General features: G+C 35.1%; 1 protein-coding gene across 1 annotated transcript; it reads left to right on the top strand.

Moving 5' to 3' along the window:
- The first annotated feature begins 7,339 nt into the window (after positions 1–7,339).
- LOC130081147 (coiled-coil domain-containing protein 106-like) lies at positions 7,340–12,208 on the top strand. The gene is made up of 3 exons (XM_056246107.1): positions 7,340–7,479; positions 7,717–7,971; positions 11,907–12,208. The coding sequence occupies exons 1-3, from the start codon at positions 7,350–7,352 to the stop codon at positions 12,206–12,208; spliced, it is 687 nt and encodes a 228-aa protein (XP_056102082.1). The 5' UTR covers positions 7,340–7,349.
- The last annotated feature ends 234 nt before the right edge of the window (positions 12,209–12,442 follow it).

Genomic DNA, 12,442 nt, shown 5'->3' with positions numbered 1-12,442 from the left:
ATTTGTAGACATGCAACAAACCCTCAACAGGTTCTCAGTACTTTTAGAAGTCAGCATGTAGCCATTCACCAATGTATCAACAGACTTTCAGTTAACATTCAGTTGTCCTATAAAGAAGTCAGCATGTAGCCATTCACCAATGTATCAACAAACTTTCAGTTAACATTCAGTTGTCCTATAAAGAAGTCAGCATGTAGCCATTCACCAATGTATCAACAAACTTTCAGTTAACATTCAGTTGTCCTATAAAGAAGTCAGCATGTAGCCATTCACCAATGTATCAACAAACTTTCAGTTAACATTCAGTTGTCCTATAAAGAAGTCAGCATGTAGCCATTCACCAATGTATCAACAGACTTTCAGTTAACATTCAGTTGTCCTATAAAGAAGTCAGCATGTAGCCATTCACCAATGTATCAACAAACTTTCAGTTAACATTCAGTTGTCTATAAAGAAGTCAGCATGTAGCCATTCACCAATGTATCAACAGACTTTCAGTTAACATTCAGTTGTCTATAAGTAGCAACACAAGATAATTTCAAATTAACTTTAAGTATATATCTGGTTACTTACCCTTTATCTTTTGCTTTTCGCAAAGATTTTCAGAAGTGTTCTTCTAACTGTTTGTTGCATATAAATTTTAGCTTGCAGATGTTCAACAGCGTATTTGCAGACATGCAACAAATCCTCAACTGTCTATAAGTAGCAACACAAGACAATTTCAAATGAACTTCTGGTTACTTACACTTTATCTTTTGGTTCTGCAAGGATTTTCAGAAGTGCTCTACTAACTGTTGGTTGCATATAAATTACCTTTCAGTAGACAGTCATTTAACTTTGAGGTAAATTCATATATTCATCTGTTGCCACATTTGGCCCATCAAAATGAAGTGAAAATCTAAGAAATGCTGTTGAATGACTCTTGCAGGCCAGCATCACAGGTTAAAGTCAGTTGATTTTCAGCAGACAGTCAATAGATAGTAAGTACCGACACTGATGAGCATTTGGTTTAAAATTAAGAAAATAACAGTACCACAGTAAAAGTACATATCTGCCAAATGGGAAATAAATACCAGAGTCATTAGTTTGTCCAGCCAACTGCTTTTAATGAAATGCTGTAAAAAAAATATATATATATATATTTTTTACATTATGTGTGTGCATCTGTGAGAAAGTCCAAAGTTATGAAAAAATAAATAAATTTTGTATTACCAAGTTAACATAAATTCATGTTTATAACCCTAAAAAAGGTTTTAAGCAACAACAAAAAAAGAAAGATAAAAATGTAGTCAGTGATACAACTGACTGATATCATGCAAAAGCCTTCCGAGAATCCCTTGTCTGTGTTTCCTGCCTAACCAATAGGTCCATTCTATATATATTAGATGTTTTTTGAGAGCCTTCTCTGACCGGTTTGCACGCATCCTCCACACTTCCCTTTTGAAGTTTGCCCATGCCCTTTCAATGTTTTGTGTATGTACCCCTGTCAATGGATTGACAAAATTAATGCTATGGTTCACTGTGTGGTGTTGGTATCCTCTCTCTGAAAGCGTTGAGTATGCACGCCACTCATCACTATGAATGATGCTGCCTCTTTTCACATGTTTCTCTATGATTGGTAAAAGGGTCGTCTTGTCCCTTTTTTCCACCAACCGCAATACTGGTTTTCGGGAAGGCAAAATCTCAACCATTCCAAATACCCAGCTTTTCCTTCTCCATGCACCTCCCAAACGCCCTCTGGCATACTGAAAAAAAGAATGAAAGAAATTGATGTCAGACTCTCCTGTTTTCTAAAAGTCAAAAGAACTAGCCTCAAAATAACTATTTTCAGGTCAGCTGATAGGCCTACTACTAATCCAAAATATAATTTACAGTATCTTACGTTTAACGCTTTAGATTACAGCCCAGAAAGTACTGAGTATTTAAGAGGAATTTACAGTGTAACTTTCGGTAATTATAGTGTACCTATAAAGTATGTACATGTAAATATAAGGGAACAATATGTAAAGTTTGGGGAATAAAGGGGTAACAACCAGGAGAATAAAAAAAATGTATACTCTAAGTATGTACTCTAACTATGTTTTGTAATAATAGTGTACCGATACATAAAGGCTTTTTTTTAAATTACTGGGTACATTTCTGTGCATTTATACAGTTTTTTTTTTAAATTATCTTATATATATAGCAAAAGTGCAGATGTTTTAGATTTGGCTTACATGTTTTAAGGGAAGTAAAACTAAAACTATTGCATTTCTTTTTTTTATATATACTGGGGAAATACTCTTGTTCCATGTAGTTACAGGGTAAGTGGTGCTTGTTACCCTCTTGTTCCATGTACAATAGTTACAGGGTAAGTACAATAACAATACATACACAGTCTAATATCACTGACTCAGAAATCTTTGTTTGAAAAACAACTTATTTTAAAACAGACTTGCAACGCTTCTTATTCATCTAAAATATTTTTTTAAATATATTTTTTTTATTTCAAATACAGAGAGAAGCACTTTTGCCCTTTGCCCTTCATCCTCCTCTTGTTCCTCTTCCCCTTTTTCAATCTTTCCACTGATGAATCTTAAGAAGGAATTCCATGTCTTTTGCTATTCTGTATTAAGTATTAAAAGAAAATGCAGTACACCCAGAATTTTTTACATAATTTACTTTTCGCTTCCTACAAACTGTCAACAACTGTCAATCTGTGCATGAGAGTCTAGTTCATGTTTGACGTAAATGTAAGCACTTTGTGAAGCACTAAATGAAGCTTGACGTAAGCACGCTGTGAAACTCACGCGAGAACTAGCGTCTCTTTCTTGTTTGTTTCTCATTGTTATTGTCTGTTATTGTTTGTATTTTGTTGTGAGCAATATTTTAAAATAAATAAATAAATAAAGACTGACGGCATCCGACTTCCGGCGTGCTCACGTCACGTCAAGCTTGAACTCAACTCTCATGCACACGCATGTTTATTGCAGTATGTGCTGTTTGATGCTCCAACTTTTATGAACACATGAGCTTGCATTATACGTATTCCCAGAGATCATTTTTTTTTTTTCTAAAAAACTTAATTTGTGTTAATCTGAAGAAGGAGAGTCGTATACATCTCGGATGGCATGAGGGTAACAGGTGAGGATGTATTACAGGGTGTACTGCATTTTCTTTTAATACAGAATAGCAAAAGACATGATTTCTTCTTAAGATTCATCAGTGAAAAGAAAGAAGAAGAAGAAGAAGAGGAACAAGAGAAATAAAAAAATGGGACAAAACGTGCTACTTTCGGTCAATAATTGAAATTAAATGTTGATTAAAAAGAGTACTTTTAAACAAAATAAGAAGTGTTGTGAATCTGTTTTGAATTAAGTTGGTTTTCAAATAAAGATTTCCGAGTCAGTGATATTAGATGTGTATGTATTTTTATTGTACTTACCGTAACTTACTGTAACTTCATGGAACAAGAGGGTAACAAGCACCACTTTAATTTAAAGCCCACAATGTCACACTTACCCTGTAACTACATGAAACAAGAGTATTTCCCCAGTATTTAAAAATAAATTGTAAAATTTTGACTTGCTTTGAAATGTGTAAGACCAATCTAAAACATCTGCACTTTTGCTAGCAAAAAAAAAAACTATAAATGCACATATATGTACCCTGCAATCTTTCAAATGTATTGGTACACTATTATTACAAAAAGGTAAACAGTGTATGTTCTTGCTAAATCTCTCCCAAATGTAGGGTTGTTCCATCATAATAGTAGAATAAGTACACCTTAGTTCTAAAATAATTACAGTATAAATAATTAATTAATTCTCGTGGTTGTTACCACTTTATTACATATTGTTCCCTTATACTTACATGTAAGTACTTATAGGTACACTATAATTACCGAAAGTTAAACTGTAAATTTGTTTTAATTACACAGTACTTTGCCCGCTGTAATCTAAAGCATAAAGAACTATGTAACAATATTGTGTCTTGTCCATACATCCACATGTGAAGAGAAGAAATGTTTTTCTTTTGGTCAAGGCTTACTTTCCGTTTGTGGCGAAACTTGCTTTCGTCAATGTGTACACATATATTGAGCCCACCAACTTTTTGTCCACTTTTTTTCCTGAGCCTCCGCATACTTCTCACACATACACTTCGCAGTTTCATGGACATCTTGGACAGAGTCGCACTACTATTTGAGATGTTATCTAACATCATATCCACCTGTCGCATATGGAGACCCTGTGAAAATCTAAACATAATGCCATGGAATATTATTGTAAAATGACAGAATCAAAAATGTAATGTGCAGAATGTTATGGATGAAAAGGCACTAGAGATCACAGACAATATAAACATACCTGTGTATATACTTCATCCAACTAAAAAGGCTTGCATGGGAATGGGAAAAAAGTGACTTGGTCCTAATGCTTTTTCTGTTTCGTCTACATGACTTCTTGCACTGCCTGCAAATGAGAAGTATTCATCATATAAAAACATTCTTAAGCACGTTAGTATTTTCACCACAACATTTTTGTTTTGTTTAAGCCAGTTATTTTGTTATCTTTTGCTGTAGTGTGTCAGTAGGAAATATCAGTTTACATTACCAAACATTAATTTAAATAATCATAATCATAAATTAATAATCCAGGGAGATTTTGGTATGCACAAGGAGTCTGACAACAGCCGGTATGATCAGCCGGTTGCATAAACTGCTTAGACTAGTCTTAAGTTAGTCATCTAATTTTTTTTTTTCAAGACTGGTACTAACTTTTTAAAAGTCAGTTACTAAAAAGGTAGATCAGTCTAATTTGAATCAGAAAAGTAAGAGTGATTACCCCTTGACTAATTTCTAGTTGGCCAAATTAGTTCTTAAGACACAGTCTTAAACATAGTGGCTAAGTTTATGCAACTGTCCCCTGATCTCACCATCATCGAGTCTGTCTGTGATTACATTAATATTTTGTGATCATGGACTTTTAGTTTAAATGACCAATGCATGTGAATTCTGTATAAATTAACCAGAAACATTATCCCACCTTTTCTGGAATTGTCATCTTGTTAAATTCTGGAATGATGTCTGTCAATTTGTATGTAGAAAAATAAAAGTATCTTAATCTTTCCCTTAGGGGTGAATGGAGGTAATGTACACTCACTTCAATTTTCTAAAAAGTAGATTATACATGTCAAATATAAAATAACCAGTGAATGTCAATTTATTTAATGAATTTGATTATCATTACTGAAGGTTAAAGGTCACCCATTTTTCCTGAATCCCTGGTCCACTTTATCTAACACACTCAGCCAAAGTGGGCCAGCAACATTTGAACACCTAACAAGAAAACTAACAAATTGTAATAAAAAAATAAAAAAATCTTTGCATTTTATTACATCATTTCTGATAGTTATGGACTATAAGAGGGTGACATTTTGTAAAAGTAGCAAAGAAAAAAGATTTGCTAAAGTGTATTTCAGTTTATAATTTGTACAGTATATTTTGTGCATGTATGCTTATGTGAACGGAAACAAGTTTTTCCTTCTTTATTTTTTCCCGTTATAATCTTCTATAAATGTTACACATATTTCTCAGCTTGTTTACATGCCTGATATTTCCATAAATAAGTACATTAATAATCAGATACTTACCAGATGTAACCATCTTTACAAGAAGAGGTAACCATTTTCATGCGTTTCTTGCATCGCCTGCATTTCATTCTACCATGAAGTAATCTTTTTCTTTGCATCCACTTTATTAATTTCAGACGTGACTTGTTCGTTTCACTAACATAAACTTTCTCAATGAGTGCTCTTAATAAAGTGCTCATCTATACAGTTGATTAAATATCCATCTATTCTTCTTTTTACTTCTTTTACCTTCTAAGTTTGATTTCTTCCCTCCTACCCGAACTTCATAACCTGAATTGTAACAAATATAGATGTTTTTTAAAAAAATAGAGAGAGCTCTGATGGCGCGATTTCGAACAGACAAATCCGGAAATGGGCGGGTCTTGACGGCGCAGTTGTTTTTGGGAATACATATTATTTTAAATAAAATAATAAACTCTATGGTCTTTGTTTTTTTAATAATATTTAATTATTATTAAATTGTAATAAGGGTTTATTTGTGTTATTATTTAGTAGGTTTTTTTTCTGTCCCGACTGCACCGACGGCGATGTCACAAGTTAACTGATACATTTCTCAGCGGTTGTCACACAGTCATTTCCGATAACTCAAACACAAATGATTTAATCATGTTTTCAAGATTACTGTGGCAGATTTTAATTTGTATGACAAATAAATTAAAACAAAATTGTATGTGTTTATAATTGTGTGTTATATTATAAGACAGAGTCGAATAGATTATTCGACTCTCTTAGCAGCCGCGCCCTCTTGAGGAAGACTACTTAAAAGGTGCTTAAAAAGTTTTACCGCCCAATGGATCTTCCTTAACGCGGCAGAAAAGCCATTTTTGAACTGAACTCCCGTACGGTGTGATCGAACGCTCCAGACGTCTTAACAACTGTGGAAAAGGTATTTTATTTAGTTTTTGACGTACAATGTCATTTTACTTAAAGTCCTGTTTTAAGTAGTGAAAGTGATCGGCTTTATTTGTTTCTGTAATGTATTGAAGACATGAAACCGTTTCTATAAAACAGAACATATTAAGGTGATACACAGGGCAACGTTTTGAGCAATGTTGCTGGGCAATCTTGCCGAGCGATTGTTGCTTGGGCACATTTCCATTGAAAATGGGCAATACATTTCTATCTGGATAATTTAGATGGGTCGTGGGCCCGGTGTCTCATCTGGTTGCCCGCTGATGGCAACATTGCCCAGCAACATTGCTCAAAAAATTGCTTTGTGTGTATCATCACCTTTAGTGTTGTATGTGTGTTATATGTTAATCACTTGCAGTAAACTAGTAATGCCTAAAATCATATTTTTTTTTTTGCATACAAGTATATCAAAAATATAACAATGACAAATGTTAAAAATAAACTTTGTCACTTTAGTCATTGACATGATTTATTAATGTATTTATTTTTTGATTATTAGATGTCACATTACAACACCCGTAAAAAACGGGTAGAAAGTCTACAGGATGAATGTGAAGGTAAGCGATTTGTCAAACTGTAATCATTTAGCAAATAGCAGTTCTTACACTTACGACACTGGTTTCTTTAGTTTTATTTGTGCCCTTCAATGTATAGGAAATCTCTTTTCTCTTAATATATTTATATACTCTGTTACTTTTGTATAGTGCTGTAACTGTTAACTCTGTAAACTACATAAATGTCTTATCACTGTATACAACAGTGAAACTACTCACTGTTTTGTTGTTGTTTTAGCTCCAGTGAATACAATGAAGCCAATAAAGCAAGAAATACTGATGTGGCAGAACAAGGCCGAAGTATTACAAAATAAAGTGAAGGAGTTGGAAGCCCTGAACAGTGAGCTTCGGCAGCAAGTAGTGGAGCTTTCAGCACAGCAAAGTAACAGCTCAACATTCATTGTATAATCTATACATTATATACATTGGATTGTATAGATTATATATTTTAGATGTGTGGTTTCCATATTTTTATTCTTAAAATGTATTTTGAGCACTGTTGCAGATAGTACACCTTCATTTCATTGTATGTATCATGCAATGGCAATAAAAGGAACTGTAAATGTATATTGAATTTGTATTGATTTTGATGCAATATTTGTTATATTTCTTCATTCAGATGATCTGATTCCTAGAACATCAGTGGCACATGAAGAAACTGGGGCTGTTGACCTATCTAGTGATGGGAACACATCAACTGATGTAGAATCATCAGTCACAGAAGAATCATGTGATGACTCCTCTTCAAGTTCAAGTTCAGAAGGGACTCGTCAAAGAAGAAAAACAAAGAAAAGCAAAAACAAGAAAAACAAAAGCAAGAAACATAAGAAGAACAAGAGGAAGGACAAGAATGAATATGACAAGATAAAACGAGGTAAACACAGCTCACACAACGTTTTTATAGAGCTAGTGGTTTCACTTACTGGATGCTGATTTCCATGCAATTAAAATTAAGGGGAACTGGAGCTTCCAAGCTTCAAAAAGGATGCAGGAGTGATGTGATACATTCCAGGACTTAAGTCAATTACATTAGTCAAGATATATGTATATATTTATATTAGGTGTTAATTTAGCACATAAATAAACAGTTTAACTTGTAAAAATAAATCCAGTAATTACTTCCATATGATACGTCGTTCTTTCTTGGGGAAAGTACAGAGGCACCTTTGGTTTTAGATATTAAGAACCCTCTCCATATTAAGTTTATTTAACTACTATGTAATAACATTTAAATTGATAATTTGCTACAATGCACTTATTGTGCACATATATGTGTTTTATGTTGTACGTATATTAAAAAAATACCTGCATGTAATTACTGTTGACCCTACCACTTTACTCAACCTGAAAACTAAATATATCACCAAACCTGTCCCTAACCTTACCCGTATCCCACCTCAATAGCAGCAAAAGTGTTTTACAATGCAACATAAACACAATAAGTACATTGCACCTAACAATTAATCTTTTTAAGTTTAACACAAGTGCATAGTTAAAGACAGGTGTCTTTAAAAGTGGGACCGATTTTAAAGGTCCCACTTTTCCCACTTATTTTTAATATAAAGTGGGACCGATATGTAGCGTTTATACGCACGTATAGATATAATTAATTATTATTCATAACGGATTATGATCAATAATTAATAATTGAATTATTTTCAGAATTTACTGTAGCAAAATCAATAGAATGATCAGTTTATCAGTTCATCCAATGAACGGAAAGCATAAACAATTATTAATTCTAGGAAATATAATATCTTCTTGGCCAAGAAAGACTAATTCCCAGCTAACAGCTAAATTAAGAAATAAATCAAGGGTCAAAGCATAGGTAACTTAGATCGAAGTTCAAGACAATAAATCTGTAAGCACATAACACAAGTAATGCTTCTCTTTTCAAATACAAACAATACTTTATTGATTATAAGCCTATGACTAACACACATAAAACTAATATAACACAAACACACGCACACGCATTCATACAAGTTGAAGAAAGACAGAGAGTGAGGAAGAATGAGTTTTAGGAGTTCGATGGTGAGATCCCAAGTTTCTTTATGCACTTAAAAGACATGGCCTGAGCGAACCATCAATAATTAATTTCACCCTTAATTAATTTCACCTAATTAATTTCTTAGGCGGGTAATTCAATTTGATATTAAAATGCACCTGCAGTTTCAGCTAAAAGTCTGGAGGTACTTGCTTGTCCTTGGGTTGCTTTTGGGGATTCCCTTTTGTCGGTGTAAAGGTGTTCCCCGGGTCCGTGGTTTGGCTGGCGGTCTCCTCGTGCTTGATAGATCTTGGGCAGCCAGTCACGTGGTGTGTTGGCGGATGGATGAAAGTCTTTGAAGTTGGAAGCGTGTTGCAGTCGAAACATTTTAAACGAAACTTTGCAGCACAACTTAACTTAGAACCGAGACTTTTAACGGAAAAGAAAACAAACTAAGAAAAGAAAGAAAAGTGTGACGAGATGGCTTGAATTAAATCTGTTTTAACCCATATCTTGATTTGGGTCATTTGTCTCTGCGTCTACATGGTTACTATAACCATCGTCGGCTCCACCCGGCTTGTTCTGCCGAGACCTTTTCCAAGGGAAGGGAGCAAGAGCATCAGAGAGCAGAGGGCAAGAGCCCCAGAGAACCAGAGAGAGCACAAGAGAATGAGAACACAAGAGAGCATCACAAGAGAGCGATTCTGTGTTCGGGTCTAAGATTTTAAACTCAAAATGTTTGTCCCGCCTCCTGGAGGAATTTGGAATTCGGACAATAAGATACTATATGGTTATTTGAGAAGGGGGTCTTTTCTATCAACCCTCTCCCCCCCCCCCCCCCCCCCCCCCCTTTCTTTCATCGCGAATCATGTGTTATGCTTATTCATCAGCTCGAACAGCGAATTCAGTTTATACATAATTGCCATTTTAAGAACATAAACATTTTTACACAGATTTCAATCAAGCCACCTTCTGAATTAATAATATATGAGCATAATGATAGGAAAAATGACACTTTCATTCCAGCATCTCACAGTTATAACAATTACATGACTTAGATGTGATCTAAGCAGAATAGACACATACAGGGGTTGTAAACACAATATATAATTATGTTATGTTACATGATTTTGATTATGGGTCAGTCAAGAATTGTTCTGGGATGAGTTTATTGGTATTGGAGAATTGGAGGAAAGTCCTTATATGTGTGTGTGTGTGTGTGTGTGTGTGGGTATCCTTATGGTCAGCATTTGTCGCATCCGTGGTGTGTACCACGTAAGGGTTTAGTTCGCAAATGGTTGTCTTCAAGACAAAGGGTATTTTTGTATGGACATCCACAAGGAGACGTACTAATTGATGAGGGGAAAACTAGCTCGGGCCCCTGAATGGTTCAGTCTGTTTAGTCGCAGGGGTCAGGTGACTTCTTGTTAGGGCCTCTTGTTTCACCATTTCTGAACAGATCTGTTCTTGCCAAATTATAAAACATTGACAATGTTCTTCCTTTAGTTAAACAACAAAGGGTCTCTTGACTCCAGTGCCTGGGGTGATCTGGAATATGCAGCCCCTTGTGTTTGATTATGTACGAACGCTTCACTCGTGTGGGGTTCATTCTCGTTGTGGCTACAGATATTAATAAATCCTCAAAATTTCCGGGGCTGAGTGAAAAACCTTGTGAGTCTTTAATCTAGTGGCTAGTCCAGATTGGATGAGTTGTCCTTTCAGAACAACGTCACACTCCAAAACAGTTTCTTTACTGAGCAAATTAGACTTAGGTTATTGGGTCATACAAATATTAAAACAAACTAATTAAACAATGGCAGTATAAAATATCCAGGAGACAAGTACTCAATCAAATCTTTATCAAGTTGTGAAGCAAACCTATCAGCTTTACTTCTCAGAACAATATTCAAACATCTTTCTATACATGGAAGAGTTTTAATCAGGTCTCAACAGTACTTTTTTCTTAGCTTAGTGCCCCCAAGTGTTTTTAAACTTTATCTGGAAAAATAAACCAAACAAAATTAAGCTAAATATCCATAGCAAATTATTTGAAGGTGGTTTTGTTGCAAATAAACAATAATCAATTCTGAATAAGAGACAAATATACTATATATGTCTTTGATGAGGTTTATTTTCTTGCAATAAAAGGTCAGCAGTCTAACAGTCACACAGAGTGGCTGCAGAGTGTGACAGTGAAGGGAGGGCATCCTTCCTCCTTTATAGTCTTGACTCCCAGAATGTTATCTTTCTAGGCCAATGATGGAGCAATCTTAGGGTACGTTTACACGACAACGATATGCTTAAAGCAGAGAATGTTTTTCTTTGAGTTTTCCGCATACAGACGACACAATTGTCAAAGCGATCGCCATTCACACAGATCACAATGATTAAAAACGCTGTATTCTGCTGCCAGGCCATTAGATGGCGATGATACACTATAGACAGAATGCGTAATACACATGTGCATGACGTCATCATTTTCAGAAATTCACTTTTTTTTTGTTTACACGGAGACCATTTTCAAAAACCGTTTCCCTCCTGTCACTCTTTACTATTCCATTACAATTCCATATTAGAATAGATTGCGTGTGCTCTGTTACTGTCATATGATGGTCACACACATCTTGAAGATGAAATTTCTTCCCCCAGTGGGTTAAATTGGTTAAACTCTTTTAAACTAAATTTTTTAAATCACTTGGCTTAAAAAGCTGTTTAATACAGCCAAAGACACATATTGCCCCATATTATTTAAAATAATTTGGTTGGGGAGGGTATCTCTCTCAGTGAGTTATTCACTTTTGTTTGTTTTGATTGTTTTTCAGCCAACAATGTTCGTGATGTTTTACGTCGATACAAAAGGCTTTTGAAGCTAACGCGACGTGGAGCAACCATGACCAAAGCCTTCAGAAAAGAGGGTGTCTCTCGGAATGCAGTGGCTCAGCTCGCCCCTATCGCGGAGCTCTACTTTGCAGACAGGGTCCAGTTCAACAGCATCAGCTTCACCCCAGGGAAGCTAGCCGAGTTCGCGGAGAAGTGCAGAGAACACATTGTGGGGGACGTTAAAGAAAAAGTGCTAGCAATGAAAATAAAAGGTTCACTTTTGCCTTTTTGCCTAAATAAGTGATGTCAAAGAAAAAAGTTGTTTTGAAAGAAGTTGTTCGTTAAAGGAACACTCCGACTTTTTGGGACTTTAGCCTATTCACCTTATCCCCCAGAGTTAGATCAGAGTTAGAAGTCCATACATACCTTTTTCATCTCCGTGCGTGCTATAAGTCTGTTTGACGCACCCACCGCTAGCCTAGCTTAGCACAAAGACTGGATGTAAATGGTTGCAGCTAGCATACTAATCCAAATAAGT

Source organism: Rhinichthys klamathensis, unplaced genomic scaffold (genome assembly GCF_029890125.1).
Source record: "Rhinichthys klamathensis goyatoka isolate OS25496 unplaced genomic scaffold, OSU_Roscu_1.1 h1tg000036l_1, whole genome shotgun sequence".
Lineage (NCBI taxonomy): Eukaryota > Metazoa > Chordata > Actinopteri > Cypriniformes > Leuciscidae > Rhinichthys > Rhinichthys klamathensis.
This window is presented reverse-complemented; position numbering and strand designations above follow the sequence as displayed.